Source organism: Sus scrofa, chromosome 4, assembly GCF_000003025.6.
Source record: "Sus scrofa isolate TJ Tabasco breed Duroc chromosome 4, Sscrofa11.1, whole genome shotgun sequence".
Classification (NCBI taxonomy): Eukaryota; Metazoa; Chordata; class Mammalia; order Artiodactyla; family Suidae; genus Sus; species Sus scrofa.
In genome coordinates this window covers 36695780-36716182 of record NC_010446.5, presented here as the reverse complement: position 1 = coordinate 36716182, position 20403 = coordinate 36695780, and the positions used below count along the sequence as shown (strand labels likewise).

General features: G+C 36.3%; 1 protein-coding gene across 5 annotated transcripts in view; it reads right to left on the bottom strand.

Moving 5' to 3' along the window:
- Window positions 1-20403, bottom strand: part of RNF19A (ring finger protein 19A, RBR E3 ubiquitin protein ligase) — a 73318-nt gene that overhangs the window by 11332 nt on the left and 41583 nt on the right. For all 5 annotated transcript variants that reach the window (XM_013996572.2, XM_013996573.2, XM_005662947.3 and 2 more), the window contains 4 exon segments: window positions 15396-15604; window positions 5084-5228; window positions 4106-4268; window positions 450-564 (listed from right to left, as the gene is read on the bottom strand). In XM_013996572.2, coding sequence (XP_013852026.1) covers window positions 450-564; window positions 4106-4268; window positions 5084-5228; window positions 15396-15604 — 632 coding nt within the window.

Genomic DNA, 20403 nt, shown 5'->3' with positions numbered 1-20403 from the left:
TTGGCTGCCCCCCAGGCCAGGAATCAGATCTGAGTGGTAGCTGGTGATCTATGCTGCAGCTGTGGCAATACCAGATCCTTAACCCAATGTGTCAGGCCAGGGATTGAATCAAACCTGCATCTCATCACTCCAGAGATGCCACTGACACCATTGCGCCATAGTGGGAACTCTGTTCACCTTTTTCAAGTTCTAGGGTTCTAACTGTATTTTGGTGGGGATTATTAACCACTAATAATTTGCCAACCAGCCCTAAGGCTAGGCTCTTGAGTTTATATTACTTTTAACCAGTATGGTTACCAAATGAAAGGCTTTATGTAACCTCAGCTTAAACTATCCTTAAATATAGTAACTCTTATCTTCAACAATATAATACTCTGTTTTTCAAAATTCTTCCATAAAAGTTTAATTTTATAAAACTTGAAGTATCAGTATTTTTAAGCACATCTTACCTACAGTTACTGCAGCTACCACTGGAGATACGATTACAGACAATGTTACACCACCTGCTATGGCCAAATTCCGTTTGTGCTTTGAAACATCCTTGCCTTCATATCGATTGTGAATCTTGAAATGAAAATAAAAATGGGGATGATGGATTAAAGAAAAAACCCATTACATACTTAATTTAAATGAAATAGACATATATTTGCTAGAAGTTTAAAGTGATTTCATTCATAATTTCAGTTGTGTCCAAATTATTTATTTATTTATTTATTTTGTCTTTTTGCTATTTCTTTGGGCCGCTCCCACGGCATATGGAGGTTCCCAGGCTAGGGGTTGAATCGGAGCTGTAGCCACTGGCCTACGCCAGAGCCACAGCAACTCAGAATCCGAGCTGCGTCTGCAACCTACACCACAGCTCACGACAACGCCGGATCATTAACCCACTAAGCAAGGGCAGGGACCGAATCCGCAACCTCATGGTTCCTAGTCGGATTCGTTAACCACTGCGCCACGACGGGAACTCCAGTTGTGTCCAAATTAAAAGTAAACATACTATTGTTCTTAAACCATATTCTTATATATAATTTGCTCCTTATTAATAATGTCCTTACATAAGACAGTGATTTAATAGATTTTACTTTGTGTTTTGTGTTTACTTTTAAATAGTCTTGGTAAAAGTGGTCCTTATAATGTTTTGTTTTTGTTTTTGTTTTATGGCCACACCCATAGCATATGGAAGTTCCCAGGCCAGGGACTGAATCCAAGCCACAGCTGTGACCTATATAACAGCGGTGGCAATGCTAGATCTTTTAATGCATTGCACTGGGCCGAGATCAAACCTCTGACTCTGCAGTGAACCAAGCCACCGCTGTCAGATTTTTAACCCAGTGCGCCACAGTGGGAACTCCAGCCCTTATAGTCTTATTCAAGAACGAATCATGTTCTGAGCGAAGAAAAAGGAATTAAGAATATTATTTTCAACATAATTATGAGTTGGATGTTTGACCAACAGGATTACTAAGAAATTTATCATTCCACAAGTTTCTAAATAAGGATTTCTAACTGGTAAAAACTGGCTCCCAGGGGCGGTTTCTACAATCTTTTTTTTTTTTCCTTTAATCAACCTTAAAAAGCAGCACTAATAAGCAAACATTACCAAACAGAATCAATTTTTTCTCAGATCCCTTTCTATGAAGAAAATTTTTATCAAATGACTCAGGATCCTGGGCTCTTGTTTACAGTTCAAAGTAAGGGGGAGAGGGAGAAAAAAGAATAAATATTGTTGCCAGAGGACCAGAGTTAGATCTACTTGGCATCTTTGTAGAGTGTTAATAAACAGAACTTAGTATCACCATGAAAGTGGTTGTGAGGTATTATATGAACTTCAGGAAATAGTTCAGTATCTTTGTTCTCATCCCTCTTTGTTTGAAGAGAGATTCAAAACAGCCTCCAAAGTATACAAGGAGTCTCTAAAATAAAATACTTGACTTACAAACAATGCTACAGATGAGGCATAATAAAGTACCATTATTATCTGGTTATTTTGAAGGCTGTAAAAGGTACAATGAATCTTGTGGGATGTATTAAACAGTGAAAGAACTGGGATGGGGCGGTGGGTTAAGCATCCTCATGGATACTAGTTGGGCTCTTAACCCACTGAGCCAAAATTGGAACACCTTCATTTTCTTTTGCTGGCTGCACATGCCGTATGCAGAAGTTTCCAGGCCAGGGATAGAACCGCACTGCAGCAGTAACCAGAGCCACAGTAATGGTAACACCAGCTCCTTAACCTGCTAAGCCACAAAGGAACCTCCTCATCCCACTATTTCTGGTTCAACATAATTTTTTGTTTTACTATTTTGTGCTACATTTTCTGTTATGTAAAGAAAAGCTCAGCTCTCAGGTACTTTATCAATCTAATAGGTTTTCCTGGGCTGGTCTGTATCCCTAAACACTACCGAGAACACTTTCAATGGAAAACTAGTTCATCGACTTGCAACCACTTGATCACAAGTTAGAGAAAAGGAGATTGCTACTGCACCTAAGACTGAACACTCAGGTAAATAATCTCTCCTCTATAAATTATTTGTAGGTATGTGCAGTACAATAGTCTCTCTTTCCCTTCTACTTCTAACTATCTAAATAGTTTTTGTTTTCAGCAAAAACTTGCTTTGGACAATTCTATAAAAAATGATTACAATCAGCTATTATGACTAGGATTTCAATAATTTAAGTTACTAAAACCTTCTGAAATAAATATTTGGTCCATAAATACCTATGTCTGTCCTTGGTCCCAAAGCTAATCTAAAAAAATATTATGCATTATTTTTCTGATTATAATAGTAACAGATGTTGGACATAAAAAAATGTTGCTGTTACATGAATGAAGATCAGCCTTGTCTTGAGTTTGGTCCCAAAAGTCAGAACTAGAATTTTAAATAAAACAATTTAAAGGGCAACGGACTCTAACTCAACATGTGAGTTTTCTAACACTTAAAGTAACAAAACGAGCTGCCTCAGGAGCTGCTATTGGTTTCCTCATCACTGAAGTGTCCAAATGCTTATTAGCTTGAATTTTATCAGGGATCTTATACAAAGAATTTATGCATCTGGGTTTAAATCCCAGCTCTGCTTCTTTCTGAGTAACTGATGATAAATTATATACATTTTCCTAAACTTCAATATTCTAACACATAAATTGCTATGAGGTTAAAATGAGTCAAAGTACATAAAACACCCAGCACACAGTTGAATTCAAAAACTGATAGTTCCCTTTTGAAAAATTCTTAAACTTTGTTCTACTTGGGTACAGGGTTGATGCTAGATCATTCCTAAAGTTGTTTCTCAATTCTGAGATTCTACTAATTTAGGCAGCGGTAGACTTTCTTAGCCACTTCGTAAATTATCCCTTTAACCTTTGAAAAAAGAATTATTATTTGCTTAGCTATTGAAGTACAATTCATTTTTTAGGCCGGTGGCAACTCTTGGGTGTTCAAACTTCCACAAAATTGCTGTAATCTACAAAACAGCATGTTTACTAATAGCAGTAATCTGAGGGAAAAAAGCTTTAAAGTCAGAAATAATTCAGGAACTGGCTAATTATTCTTTGCCTGAGGACAAATATGTTATTTATCTATTATTTTTTATAGACCTGACTTTACAAGGACATACCTATGAGAAAAATGTTAGGTACATATCCTTTAATATTTTATATGTAAAGTTGATTTATAATGCAAATTTTTACTGACATTTTCAGATTCCCATCATTTTATTTAATTTTTAATTTTAATTTTTTTTATTTCCCCAATACATTATTTTCTTTCCTACTGTACAGCATGGTGACCCAGTTGTATACATTCTTTTTTCTCACATTATCATGCTTCATCATAAGTGACTAGACATAGTTCCCAGTGCTACACAGCAGGATCTCATAATATTCTGATCATTTTAAAGCAAATCTACTTTTTAGGCATACATATAAGCTTGCCAAACACTGGAAAGTTATTATCTTAAAAAAATAATTGTTTAATATTTAAGATACTAAAGATGACCTTTGTCTTTCAAAACAAACAAACAAAAATAGAAGCAAAGCAAAACCATCAATGCTAAATCTGAAGGTTTAAAGTAAGATAATAAATTAACAAGGAAGTGAGCATTTTACCTTACGGCCCACATACACAGGAATGCCAATAATCATTGCAGGGATAGCAATGCCAGCTATTAAAGCAATTCCTACAGGAGCACCAACAAGTGTTCCCAGCTGCCACAATATTTTCTTTTTTCGGCTCCAGGGTTTCTTCCCCCAAAAAGTACATCCTGATGGACTAAGGAAAAAAAATTATAATGTAAAGTAAAAGCTGCAAAACATCACAATAACAATTTACTACCATACATTCAGCAGTGACCATAACAGAATTCTCAAACTTGAGAACGAATTTTTTCCTCCCTTTCTTTGAATTCTAAGTTCATTAAAAGCCAAAGGGAAAAAAAATAAGGTAAGAAACATCACAAATTATATTAAAAGCATACTGATAAACGGGACTCAGGTTAAATATTTATTCATATTCCTCCACTGGCTTCAAAGCTTTAGGTTATTTTAAGGGTAAATTAATGCAAAATATGCTTATTTTATCCCTGTTTTAGGCAGAGAATTATAAACTCCCTCTGTGGCCTAAATGAATACATTTATATGTGGGAAAAATCAATGAAAATATTTATGACCTAGCATAATTACATGGGGTTTTAAATGCTAGCATTCTAGTTTAACAAAAAACAAAGCCAAATAAAAACAGAAATTTCTTATTTCCTCTTTTTTTTTGGCCACACCCCTGGCATGCACTGAATCCAAGTCACAGCAGTGACCCAAGCCTTAGCAGTGACAATGCTGGTTCCTTAACCAGCTAAGCTACCAGGGAACTCCTCTATTTCCTATTTTTGACTGTTTATTAATCCCAAATGACTAGCACAATAATTGGGTTCATGTTAAATTTATATTACCAAAATAAAACAGATTCCTTTAAGTATCTTATAGATTCCAAGTTTAAAAATACTTTGGATAATGCTTTTTCCAAAAAAAGTCCTTTTCATCCTACAATACAGAATTACAGTTAGGTACAAATAGCCCCTTATATAAGCTTACCTTAGATAATGCAAATCTGAGATTTCTTTCATACACAACCAACAAAACTCACAACCACAGACAGCACATGTCATGTGATTACAGCTCCCATCATTCATCTTTATTATATAAGCAGCACATCGTGGACATGGCTTTATATCATCGGCTATTAAGAAAACAGACATGTTTAATATGTAAAACTGGTCTACAAATAACAATTTCTAGTAGATAACTGCAGCGCTGCCAAAAAAACTTAACACATACAGTGTGTTAATGAATAGCTTTACCCTGCTATTTTTAGTATATAAAGCACCTCCTTTTGAGGAAAGGAACATTTTTTACATTAAAATTTCAAATTGTAAACATTTTTTCAAACAGTAGCAGGACAATGAGAACAAAAAATAACAAAATAATAATATGAGAAATAAGGGTGTTTCTGCTGTGGCCCAGTGGGTCAAAAATCTGACTATAGTCAGCTTAGGTTTCTGTTGAGGTGTTAGTTCGATTCCTGGCCCAGCGCAGTGGGTTAAAAGGATCTGGTGTTTCCACAGCTGTGGCTTGGGTAGCACCTGCAGCTTGGATTCAGACCCTGGCTGGGAACTTCCATATGCTGCGATGCAGCCAAAAATTAAAAAAAATAAAATTTAAAACAAGAGAGAAACGAGAACCAAGGACAGCTCGAGGCAAACTGTGCACAATATAAAGTTTGTCTCTGTTCCTACCCTACAACTGTCTTCAAAGAGCAGCACTTCATGCTCTAGAACTTTTCTAACCATCTCCACTTAAATAAAAAGTAGCAATTCTGTGTATTATTCCTTTAACGAATGAACACTAACAGAAAGTGAAAATTCGATGGTAATCTGAAGCAGTGTGAGTTTACTTCTCTTTTCTAAGTAACATCAAATGTAAGCACTCTAAAAATAATAATACAGATATCTGTAGAACAGCAGCCTTTTTCTTGTATTTTAATTCACACAATATATAGATGGCCCTTGTAAAGAATCAGAACCCAGATAAAACAGAGGACGTAAGAGGTCAAGGAAGGGTTATATGGTTATAAACACTTAATGGGAAACAGTTTCAGAATTAAAGCAATCACTTGTTGATTATGCACATGACCATTTTTATTTAGTCATCTTTGTTCACTTCATTTATTTATTTAAATGCTTCATGTATGGTTACAATGCACAAAGGTGCCAAATTAAAAATCAAGTGATACATAAGAGGTATCTCAAGTTATATCACTATTTTTAACTTTGGCATATATTTAAATAGCAGCCAGTAATTATTTACTGTTATTAGTAGCTGCAGACAGTTATGATATGTATACTGCTAGTCACTGAATTTAAGCATTTGTTCCAATTTCTTACATGATAAGCATTAAGCTATACTTTATTTTTTCTTTCTATAAGTTTTATGGTCAAACTTTAGCGGTGCTTTATCAGTGATTTCAGGTTTCCTTATCATCACTTCATTTAGGGCCTGTTTTTTTTTTAACTTAAGTACTGGTGAATGCTCACAATTAGTGTTTTAATGATTCAAACAATTTCAAGCAAACTGAAAACACTATGCTGCCAGACTGAAACAAATGATAATTATTAGAATGTAAAAATTCAAACTATCCATTAAGTCATGACATAATCCAAAATATAAACATGTTTTGATACAAGAACCAAATCTGCATTAAAATTCTTTTTTAACACTGGGGCACAAATGGAAAAAAAGTTGGCTTTCATAGAGAATATCTAGTACATCAAAATAAAGAAATGGTGATATTATCTGCCTAAGTGGAATACTAATTAACTTCCTCATCCCAGAGTATTCTCAAATAGTAAATATCCCAATTAGAGATGAGAGTAGAGAGAGTCAGGCTTTGGCTCTGATGCATGCAATCTTCAGAACAAACTGAAAGATGACTGTCCCGTTCATTTTCATGGTTTTAAAAATTAAAAAAAGAGACAGGATTAAGATGGCGGAATAGGAGGACTGGTGCTCAACTTCTCTCCTAAAAACAACAAAATTCACAACAAAAGACTGAGCATTCTTCACCCAAATGGACCAGAAACCTTAAAAAAGATATCCTACTCCAGAAGAAAAAGAGGAGGACACATCAAGAGGTAGGAGGGGCGATTTTGTGATATAAACAACCCCATACCTCCTGGGTGGGAAGCTCCACACACTGGAAACTAACTGGTTCACAGGGACTCACCTACAGGAGTCAGAGTTCTGAGCCCCACAACAAACTCTTACGTGTGGGGATCTGGCATGGGGAGAAAGAGCCCCTGGAGCATCTGGCATTGAAGGCCAGTGGGACTTGTGTGCAGGAGCTCCATGGGACTGGGGGAAACAGAGGCCCCATTCTTAAAAGGCACACACAGACTTTCACGTGCACTGAGTCCCAGGACAAAGCAAAGCCTCCATGGGAATCTGGTCAAACCTGACCGCAGTTCTTGGAGGACATCCTGGGAAAACAGGGGTGAACGTGGCTTGTTGTGAGGAAAGGACATTGAAAGCAAAGCTCTCGGGAATATTCAGCAGCTTGCCTTTCTCTGGAGGTGACCATTTTGGGAAAATCTGGCCTCACCCTTCAGTCAGCTGCTGAGAAGCCCTAGGGCAAACAACAATCCAGGTGGGATCACAGCCCCACCCCTCAGTAAACAGGCTACCTAAAGACCCCTCAGGAACACAGCTGCCTCTAATCCCATCCAGAGACTAAGCCCCACCCACCAGAGGGATTAGAATCGGCTCCACCTACCAGTGCGCAGGCATCAGCCCCTCCCGTCAGGAAGCCTATAGCAAGCCCCCCATACCAACTTCAGCCACAGGGGGACAGACATCAGAAGTAAGAGAGGACTTAAAAGAGACACATGCACCCGCATGTTCAGTGCAGCACTATTCACAATAGTCAGGATATGGAAACAACCCAAATGTCCATCGACAGATGATTGGATTCGGAAAATGTGGTATATATACACAATGGAATACTACTCAGCCATAAAAAAGAATGACATAATGTCATTTGCAGCAACATGGATGGAACTAGAGAATCTCATACTGAGTGAAATGAGCCAGAAAGACAAAGACAAATACCATATGATATCACTTATAACTGGAATCTAATATCCAGCACAAATGAAAATCATGGTCTTGGAGAAAAGACTTGTGGCTGCCTGATGGGAGGGGGAGGGAGTGGGAGGGATCGGGAGCTTGGGCTTATCAGACACAACTTAGAATAGATTTACAAGGAGATCCTGCTGAATAGTATTGAGAACTTTGTCTAGACACTCATGTTGCAACAGAACAAAGGGTGGGGAAAAAATGTAATTGTAATGTATACATGTAAGGATAAGTTGATCCCCGTGCTGTACAGTGGGAAAATAAAAAATAATAATAATAAAAAAATTTTAAAAAAAGAAGTAAGAGAGGCTACAACTCTATTATCTGTAAAAAAGGTCACCACACCAAAAACCTATAAAAATGAAAAGACTCATATGAGGGAGAAAGGAAAAACCCCAGAAAATCAGCTAAGTGATGAGGAGATTCTCAGCATCCAGGAAAATGACTTTAGACTATTGATGCTGAAGATGATGCAAGATATTGGAAATAAACTGGAGGCAAAGATGGATAACTTACAGGAAACACTGAGCAAAGAGATACAAGATATAAAACTTAAACAAGAAGAGATGCAAAATACAATAACTGAAATAAAAAATTCACTAGAAGCAGCTAACAGCAGAATACAGGAGGCAGAGGAACGAATAAGCGAGGTGGAGGACAGATTAGTGGAAATTACAGGTGCAGAACAGAAAAGAGAAAAAAGACTGAAAAGGAATGAAAAGAGTCTCAGAGAACTCTGGGACAATGTTAAACGCACCAACATCCGTATTATAGGGGTGCCAGAAGGAGAAGAGAGAGAGAAGGAGACAGAAAAAATATTCTGAGAGATAATAGCTGAAAACTTCCCTAACATGGGAAAGGAATCACTCACTCAAATCCAGGAAGCACAACGAGTACCATATAAAATAAACCCAAGGAGGAACACCCTGAGACACATATTAATCAAACTGACCAAAATTAAAGACAAAGAGAAAATCTTGAAAACAGCTAGGGAAAAGAAACAAATAACATACAAGGGAACCCTGATAAGGTTATCAGCAGGTTTTTCAGCAGAAACTCTGCAGTCCAGAAAGGAGTGGCATGATATACTTAAGGTGATGAAAGGAAAAAACCTCCAACCAAGATTATTCTACCCAGCAAGGCTCTCATTCAGATTTGAAGGAGAAATCAAAACCTTCACAGATAAGCAAAAGTTGAGAGAATTCAGCAGCACTAAACCAGCCTTACAACAAATACCAAAGGAACTTCTATAGGCAGAAAAGAACAAGAAGGAAAGGAAAAAGAGCAGCAAAAACAAATCCAAAGCAATTAATAAAATGGCAATAAGAACATACATATCAATAATTACCTTAAATGTTAATGGACTAAATGCCCCAACCAAAAGACATAGACTGGCTGAATGGATACAAAAACAAAACCCATGTATATGCTGTCTTCAAGAGACCCACTTCACTTCTAGGGGCACATACAAATTGAAAGTGAGAGGAGGGAAGAAAATATTTCACGCAAACGGGGATCAAAAGAAAGCTGGAGTAGCAATACTCATATCAGACAAAATAGACTTTAAAATGAAGAATATTTTAAGGGACAAAGAAGGACATTACATAATGATCAAAGGATCAATCCAAGAAGAAGATACAACAATTTTAAATATCTACACACCCAACACAGGTTCACCACAATATATAAGGCAACTGCTAACAACCTTAAAAGGAGAAATCGACAATAACACAATCATAGTCAGGGACTTTAACACCCCACTTACAGCAATGGACAGATCAACCAGACAGAAAATCAATAAGGAAACATAGGCCCTGAATGATGCATTAAACCAGATGGACTTAATAGGTATTTATAGGACATTCCATCCAAAAGCAACAGAATACACATTCTTCTCAAGTGCACATGGAACATTCTCTAAGATTGATCATATCCTGCGCTACAAATCAAACCTCAGTAACTTTAAGAAAACTGAAATCCTATCAAGCATCTTTTCCAACCACAACACTGTACGTCTGAAAATCAACAAGAAAAAAATTGCAAAAAAACCAACACGTGGAGACTAAACAACATGCTACTAAACAACCAATGGATCACTGAAGAAATCAAAGAGGAAATTAAAAAATGCCTAGCAGCAAATGACAATGAAGATACGACACTCCAAAACCTATGGGATGCAGCAAAAGCCGTTCTAAGAGGAAAGTTTATAGCAACACAAGCCCACCTCAGGAGACAAGAAAAAGCTCAAATAAACAAGCTAACTTTACATCTAAAGCAGCTCGAGAGAGCAGAACAGACAAGACCTAAAGTTAGTAGATGGAAAGAAATCATAAAGATCAGAGCAGAAATCAATGAAATAGAAACAAAGAAAACCAAAGAAAAGATCAATGAAACGAAAAGCTGGTTCTTTGAAAAGATCAACAAAATTGATAACCCCCTAGCCAGATTTATCAAGCAAAAAAGAGAGGACTCAAATCAATAAAATTAGAAATGAAAAAGGAAAACTTACAACGGACATCACAGAAATTCAAAGGATCATAAGAGACTACTATATGCAACTATATGCCAATAAAATGGAAAACCTAGAAGAAATGGACAAATTCTTAGAAAAGTACAATCTTACAAGACTAAACCAAGATGAAATAGAAAAGATGAATGGACCAATCACAAGAACTGAAATTTTAACTGGGATTCAAAAACTTCCAACAAACAAACCTCCAGGACTAGATGGCTTCACAGGCGAATCCTAGCCAACATTTAGAGAAGAGCTAATCTTTCTGAAACTATTTCAAAAAACTGCAAAGGAAGGGATACTCCCAAACTCATTTTGTGAGGCCACCATCACCCTGATACCAAAACCAGACAAAGATACCACCAAAAAAGAAAACTACAGGCCAATTTCACTGATGAACATCGATGCAAAAATCCTCAACAAAATACTAGCAAACCGCATCCAACAATACATTAAAAGGATTGTACATCATGATCAAGTGGGATTTATCCCAGGGACGCAAGGGTTCTTCAATATCCGCAAATCCATCAGTGTGATATACCACATTAACAAACTGAAGAATAAAAACCACATGATCCTCTCAACAGATGTGGAAAAAGCCTTTGACAAATCCAACACCCATTTCTGATAAAAACCCTTCAGAACGTGGGCATAACGGGAACCTACCTCAACATGATAAAGGCCATATACGACAAACCCACAGCGAACATCATTCTCAATGGTGAAAAGCTGAAAGAATTCCCACTGAGATCAAGAACAAGACAAGCATGTCTGTTCTCACCACTACTCTTCAACATAGTTCTGGAAGTCCTAGCCACAGCAATCAGAGAAGTAAAAGAAATAAAAGGAATCCAAATTGGAAAGGAAGAAGTAAAACTATCCCTATTTGCAGATAACATGATACTATACCTAGAGAATCCTAAAGACTCTACCAGAAAACTGTTAGAGCTCATCCACGAATTTGGCAAAGTCGCAGGATACAAAATCAATACACAGAAATCAACAGCATTTCTATACACTAACAATGAAAGAGAAGAAAAATAAATTAGGCAAGCAATCCTGTATACCATTGCATCCAAAAGAATAAAATACCTAGGAGTAAGCCTACCTAAAGAGACAAAAGACCTGTACTCTGAAAACTACAAGACACTGATGAAAGAAATCAAAGATGACACAAATAGATGGAAAGATATACCATGCTCGTGGATTGGAAGAGTTAATATTATCAAAATGACTATACTACCCAAGGCAATCTACAGATTCAGTGCAATCCCTATCAAATTACCAAGGACATTTTTCACAGAACTTGAACAAAATATTTTAAAGTTTGTCTGGAAGCACACAAGACCCAGAATAGCCAAAGACATCCTGAAAAAGAAAAATGGAGCTGGAGGAATCAGGCCCCCGGACTTCAGACTATACTACAAAGCAACAATCATCAAAACTGCATGGTACTGGCACAAAGACAGAAATATAGATCAGTGGAACAGGACAGAAAACCCAGAATTAAACCCACACACCTACAGCCAACTCATCTATGACAAAGGAAGCAAGACTATACAATGGAGAAAGGACAGCTTGCTCAATAAGCGGTGCTGGGAAAACTGGACAGCCACATGGAAAAGAATGAAATTAGAACACTCCCTAAGACCATACACAAAAATAAACTCCAAGTGGATTAAAGACCTAGATATAAGACCAGACACTATCAAACTCCTAGAGGAAAACATAGGCCAAACACTCTCTGACATAAACAACAGCAACAGCTCAGATCCACCTCTTAGAGTATTGACAATAAAAACAGAAATAAACAAATGGGACCTAATCAAACTTTAAAGTTTCTGCACAGCAAAGGAAACCCTAAACAAAACGAAAAGACAACCCACAGAATGGGAGAAAATCTTTACAAGTGAATCGACTGACAAGGGATTTATCTCCAAAATTTATAAATACCTTCTGTAGTTCCATACCAAAAAAACAAACAACCCCATCCAAAGATGGGCGGAAGATCTAAACAGTTCTCCAAAGAAGACATACAATTGGCCGAGAAACATATGAAAAGATGTTCGGCATCACTCATTATTAGAGAAATGCAAATCAAAACCACGATGAGGTACCACTTTACACCAGCCAGAATGGCCATCATCCAAAAGTCTACAAACAATAAGTGCTGGAGAGGGTGTGGAGAAAAAGGAACCCTAGTACACTGTTGGTGGGATTGTAAATTGGTGCAACCACTGTGGAAAGCAGTATGGAGATTCCTCAGAAAACTAAACACAGAACTACCATTTGATCCAGCAATCCCACTCCTGGGCACCTATCCAGAGAAAACCACGACTCGCAAAGACACATGTACTCTGATGTTCATTGCAGCACTATTTACAATAGCTAAGACATGGAAACAACCTAAATGTCCATCGACAGAGGAGTGGATCCAGAAGAGGTGGTACATATACACAATGGAATATTACTCAGCCATTAAAAAGAATGAAACACCGGCATTTTTAGCAACATGGATGGACCTAGAAACTATCATGCTAAGTGAAGTCAGCCATACAATGAGACACCAACATCAAATGCTTTCACTGACATGTGGAATCCGAAAAAAGGACAGACTGAACTTCTTTGCAGAACAGATGCTGACTCACATTGAAAAACTTATGGTCTCTGGAGGAGACAGTCTGAGGGGTGGGGGATGTGCTTGGGCTGTGGGATGGAAATCCTGTGAAATCAGATTGTTATGATCATTATACAACTACAGATGTGATAAATTCATTTGAGTGATAAAAAAAAACAAAAACAAACAACAAAAAAATGCTTTTAATATGTTAAGATTACATGTCAGAAAATTAACACCATAAGCAATTTTTTTTTTTTTTTGGCCATGCCAGTGGCATGTGGAAATTCCTGGGCCAGGAATCAAACCCATGCCACAGGAGTGATCTGAGACCCTGCAGTGACAATGCTCAACCTGCTGCACCACAAGAGAACTCTGAGCAATGTTACTATTTCACTCAAATCATTTGGAAGTTTTTCATTCATAATTACTTTCAAAGCTACTTTACATTAAAAAAAACCAATCACTTTCATGGTAAGAACATCTTACTTTGGATCCATCCCAAACCAGTGATTCAACTTGGTATGTTACTTTAGTTGTTAAACTTAGCTGCAAAGGAATTTCTAGTTATTCCCAGAAATCAAACTGACATTAAGGGGATAATTTAAAGTGAATGTGTAAGGTTTTAAAGGTTAAGACCAATAAAGCATTCCAAGACAGCACTGTTCAACAGACATAAAATTTCCCATGGTGACTACTATGAGGAAGACCAACATTCATTTAGATGACTAAATCATGGTGTTTACTTTAAAATAAACAGCAAAAGCCATCTTTTAGTCATTTCTTTTTTAAAAAAAAGAGATAGTCTAGACACATGCAAATCTCTAGAGGGGGACTGTAGTTTATCTCATAGAGCCAGAGCACTTACTATCAGCCAAGAAATGTTTCAACCTATGGACTTATTGGCATGTTTAATTTACAGATGAGCCAATTAACTTGCTCAGAGTCACACAGGCAATAAGTGGAGAAGCTGGAATTCGAATCCAGATAGTGACTCTAGAGTCTATTCTCTTACTCTATATGTGTGTCCTGTAAGTGGTAAGTACCCATTCCCCACTTAGAGAAGAGGGATATCATTTCCAAGAGGATTACTACAAAGCTACAGCTGACTCCATGGAGGACAGTTTAGATACACTCACGTCCTCTCCAAATTGCTTCTGAACCTATCCCTAGAAATTATTATTGATACCTCTGGAGTTCTACCCCAAATCTTCGAGAAAGGAAATAAAACAAGTCAATCAGTGAACAAGCATGAAAATCCATGTCCATTATACAAAATATGAAGTTGAATTTAAAGTTTTTAAGGTCATGACTATCTCAATACACTGCTGGTAGGAATGTAAATTATTTTCCTGATAAATTTCAGTATTTTTCCAAGTTTTTTGCTTTTTATAATTAATGAGAAAAGGAAATATTTTTCTAAAAAACCTGAAATTCCAATAAACAGTGAAAAGTCCTATGAAAGTGAAATATTACTTTTTTGAATTTTTATTCAAAGAACATTAAGATGGTCAGACTTCTCAAGAAATCTTTTGAGGTTTACAAGGTACACATGCTTGCTCATGTACAGTTCTCTGGAAATTTTAAATTCCTAGCCATAGGCACAAAGTTCTTAGTGTGCTCCCATACCAATAAGAAAGGTATAATTTTGAACTGTATTTCACAAAACATGTAAGTGAAAAGGATTCCAAAAATAAATAGTGTTTTTAATCTGTAACTTGTGATATTTATACAACTGGAAATAATCTAAGGATAAAATATTCAAAATTTATATTTTACTAAAAACAGTAGCTAAGCTTTGCATAAACTACCTTTATAAACAACAGTTTCAGACCATCTTTAGCTATCATTATATAAATCACTGACACTTCCTTTTTTCCCTTTTTTCTTTTATGGACAATGAAATCTTTCCAATCTCAATACCACTTTCTTCCACAAGAAAGAATGAGTGCTTCTGGGACAAATGCTAACACATAAAACATGTCTAGAAACTGAAAGGAGAAGAGGGACTGAATACTGAATTTTAAAATTAAAATAGTGTTCTGTACATATCAAATCATTTACTAGAAACAGTTAGATGCAAATACCTGCTGCTCCAGACTCTTGACTATAACTAATGGATGAAGAACGGATAGTTCTCAGTCGTAAACTTTGGGCTCTCTCTTGTCGAGCAGCATCACAGGTCTGGTTGGGGTGCCAAATTTGTTTACAGTGGTAGCAAAACTCTGTTCCACAGCCTTCTCGTCCACATGTTAATTTTGGACAGCTAGCACATCCAAATGCTATCACAGCATACCTTGGAAGAACAAGAAAATGATTTAAAATGTGGTGGTATAAAGTAAGAAATATTCACAAAGTGAAAATACTACTCAATTCAAATCTATTCCCGAAAAAGTTTTCTACGCATCAGCTAACAGTCATAAACCCTAAGACTATCTCAACAATATAAAAATGTGGAAAAAAATGAACAGTTCACAAATGAAGACATAAATGGCTAAAAAAATCTGAAGTTTAATTTTCAACTTCTAACTTTCAACTTTTAACTAGGACACTAAGCTGCATATATAATCCTGATTTTATAAAAATTCTATTAAATTAATATTGTATGCACATAGAAAAGACTAAAAGAGAATGCACCAAAAATCTTAACAGTTTTCCTGCTACTGGGTTTTTTCTTTATATATTTACATATTTCTAATTTTTACAATTAATTGTAAATATTAAAATCTGAAAGATAAAAAACTTACCCATTTAAAATTGTAATGACTATGGATCAGCTATACCTATCAGTTAATGGCAAAAGGCCAATTCACACATTTTGTGACTATTTTGTATTTATGCATACATTTTCATATTTTTATTTCTAACATGTGTGGAAGTAGTCGTCTTTGGTGCCAATCTCCTACTGAAAAGTCCATAAACTTTTTTTTTTCTTTTTTCTTTTCTTTTTTTTAGGACCTCACCTGCAGCATATGGAAGTTCCTAGACGAGGGGTCAAATCGGAACTGTAGCTGCCGGTCTACACCTCAGCCACAGCAATGCTAAATCTGTGCTGCTTCTGCAGCTTACACCACAGCTCACAGCAATGCTGGATCCTTAACCCACTGAGCGGGGCAGGGATTGAACCGGCATTCTCATGGATACTAGTCAGGTTCGTTACTGCTAAGCCACAATGGTAATTCCAAAAAAAAATCTATAAACTTTAATTTCTCAATTAGGAAATTGCGTTTTTTTTGTTTTGTTTTGTTTTTTGCTTCAGATAAAAGACTGAGAACAGCAGATTTATGACTATCCCTAATATCTATTTTCTGAGTTAATATTTTGGGCACTTCAAAAATTTCTAACAAGTTTTGGGCACTCTTAGACATTTATCCCAGAAAAATGAAAACTTATGGTCACATAAAAACCTGTATACAAATGTTTACAGCAGCTTTATATGTAACAGCCCAGATGTCCTTCTTCAACTATGATGATATATATTATGGAATACCACTCAACAACAAAAAGGAACTACTGATATTGGATGACTCTCTGAGGAATCATGCTGATGAAAAAAGTCAATCTCAAACTGCTCAGGACCTTGACTATGGTGGTGGATACACAAACCTACAGGTGGTGAAATAGTATATAACTATAAACACCCACTCACAAAAAGAAGTACAACTGAAGAAATCTGAATAAGATAGGTAGATTGTATCAATACCAATATTCTGGTTGTGACATTGCTTTATAGCCTTGCAAAATGGTACCCATGAGGAAAACCATTTGAAGAATATACAGAATTTTTATTATTTTTTTGTTTGTGCATGTGTGTGTGTGTGTGTGCCTTTTTAGGGCTGTACCTGTGGCATATGGAGGTTCCCAGGCTAGGGGTCTAATCAGAGCTGCAGCCGGTGGCCTACACCACAGCTCATGGCAACGCCGGATCCTTAACCCACTGAGCAAGGCCAGGGATGGAACCCGCAACCTCATGGTTCCTATATGGATCTGTTTCCACTGCGCTACAAAGGGTACTCCTATTATTTCTCAAAACTACATATAAATCTTCAACTATCTCAATGAAACTTTCAATTTAAAAAGTTTAGGGATTTCTGCTTCTCTCTGAAAGAGCAATAAACAAGTAACCCATGTATAAGAGGCTTTTGTGGAGTTCCCTTATGGCACAGTCGGTTAAGGATCCAGCATTGTCACTGCAGTGGCTTGGGTGGCTGCTGTGGCACAGGTTTGATACCTGGCCCAAGAATTTCAAGATGCCACGGCACAGCCAAAAAAAAAAAAAAAAAAGAGTGGGTGGTTGTAAATATCAAACATTTTCCTTTCAAAAAAAAATTTTTTTTTTTTTCCTTTTTACCACCGTACCTGTGGCATATGGGAGTTCCCAGGCTAGGGGTTGAGCTGGAGCCACAGCTGCTGGCCTACACCACAGCCTCAGCAACATCAGATCCAAGCCACATCTGTGACCTACACTACAGCTCACAGCAATAGAATCGTTGACCCACTGAGTGAGGCCAGGGATCAAACCCACTTTGTCATCATGGATTCTAGTCAGGTTCATTTCCACTGAGCCACAACGGGAACTCCACCATGAAATTTTAAATAATAGTTATAACTGAGATTTTTACTGAATTTCAAGATAATCTATTAATTTATGCAAAATGTTGAGTCAGGAAGTTCCTCCAATTTTGGACCTGTTGTACCCATAGTATCTCACTCTTTAAACTTAAATTTTAGGTGTTCAATTCCAATTTATTTTTGATAGACCAATTCTCCAATTACCGTTGTCTATCATAAATGTGTTCTAACAAAACTGAATTAAAGACCATTTAAATCAACACAGGGTAATCTAGCAAAGTTTCATTTCCCTGAGGGCTTATTCATTGCAGTCTCAATAAACAGAAAAAAATTCTTCAAAGACTCTATTTTCTCCCAAGTTATAATCTAAAGCAATCTTTATAATAGTAATTTCAGTGAAAATGGCATTCTCTTCCAAATATCTTCTCTATGATACCTTTTCTTGAAAAAAAGAGGGAAGAGGAGGGACAAAATGGGGAAATGTGTGTGTGTGCAGGTGAAAATGCTAAGAGCAACTCTTTTTTTTAAGTCAGTCACAGTTTATAAAAGCAGAAGAAAAATTTAGACTACAAAATTCCAATATTATCTATATAATTTTATCTAAGTTACATAATCTCCCTACAACTAAGTTTTCCCAAACACAAAATAGTGACTCATTGAAATTTAGCTTCAGTATTGGGTTAGCTTCAGTATTCAGCCAAAAACAGCTTCAGCTTTAGCCTTGACCTTTAAAAGGCCAAATAAGTAAATGACTGCTTGGATGACATTTCTAGTTCCTCTGCATTTATGCTTGATTATCGACTGTGTGATCATATAAGTTACTATCATTTCTACATCAATATAAATAATGTTTGTCATATGGACTAAATATTACTGCCTGAATATTCATTTCAAAATAAACACTGACAGCCTTCTAGACAGAGTAAAAATCTTTCTACTTTATATCATGAAATCTTACTGGACAATTGAAGTATAAATGTAAATTGTGTTACAAGAATAAAATGTAATTCTCGATGATTGTGAAAGTCAAATTTAGATACAACTTAATAAATTTCAAATAGCTAAATAGGGAAACAGATTTATAGTAAAAATAAATCAGATTTATAGTAAATATGAATACTGAAAGTGCTTTAACTAGATAAATTTAGAAGAACGCAACATTTCTGAGCAAATATTTATAAAAATATATGAGGTAGATAAGCAAAAATTGGGCTATGTCATAATTCTAACCTTTGTAGAGGTTGTTTGGTATAATATAGTATATTACTAAACAAAAATTTTAAGAACTGACTTAATTTCTAATTAGTGATTGAGGCTATCTAGAGAAATAACTTTTTTTTTTTTTTTCCTTCAAGAGAAAGCTCTGTTAGGGAATTCAGCACATCCTGGCAAGAAGAACTAAAAGCAAAATGTTAACTTTGCTATTGCAAAATTTACAAGAGAAGTTCCAAAATTTGGCAAAATATCCATTAAAAACAGGAAGAGTTATGGCAAGAAAACTGAGGACTCAAAACATATTTTCTTCTCAAGTAATCAAACTTCTAACTTCATAAAATGCATTAAGATGAAAAAATTGTTAGTTTTCAGTCTAGAGACTTAAGATTGTTGAAAATGACTTTATATTTCAAATAGTATATGTTTATTTAGAATTTTAAAAATATGCAGTGTAATTATCAGGAGTAAACTGCTGACATGTTAGAGTAATTACCATTCCTGCATTATGATTTCAAACATTTTAATGTCTGATTACTTATTTTTTTTAATTTTCTTAAAAAAATTTTTACATTCATTCTTGTATCCCAGAAGGATACAAGACTAGTCATGACTAGTGATATTTGACTTTGACCCTGGAGGAATATTGATTAAACACCTAGCCACTTGGCTTTTGATGAAAATGCATCTCAAAAATTAGGATATAATAGGGAGTTCCCATGGTGGCTCAATGGAAACAAATCTGACTAGTATCTATGAGGACACAGGTTCAACCCCCGGCCTCATTCAGTGCGTTAAGGATCTGGCATTGCCATGAACTGTGGTGTAGGTCACAGACACGGCTCAGATTCTGTGTTGCTGTGGCTGTGGCATAGGCTGGTGGCTGCAGCTCCGATTCAGCCCCTAGCCTGGAAACCTCCATATGCCTCAGGGTACGGCCCTAAACAAAGAAACAAACAAACAGAAATAGGATATAAAGAATAAAAAGAGTAGTGATATTTATGGAGTTCTCTTAGGGCACAGCAGGTTAAGATCCAGACTTGTTACTGCAGTGGATTGGGTTGCCGCTGTGGTGCAAGTTTCATTCCTGGCCCAGGAACTTCTGCATGCAGAGTGTGGCCAAAAAAAAAAAAAAAAAAAAAAAACAAAAAAACAAAAAAAGAGAAGAGTTGTGCTATGTAAATAAAACAGTGTGTATATGTGTGCATGTGTAGTGAGGGAGGGAGGGAGGGAGGAAAAGAGAGAGAGGAGGAAAAGGGAGAGGAGAGAGAGGTGGGAAAAAGAAAAAGAGAACAGTACATCAAACTTGTT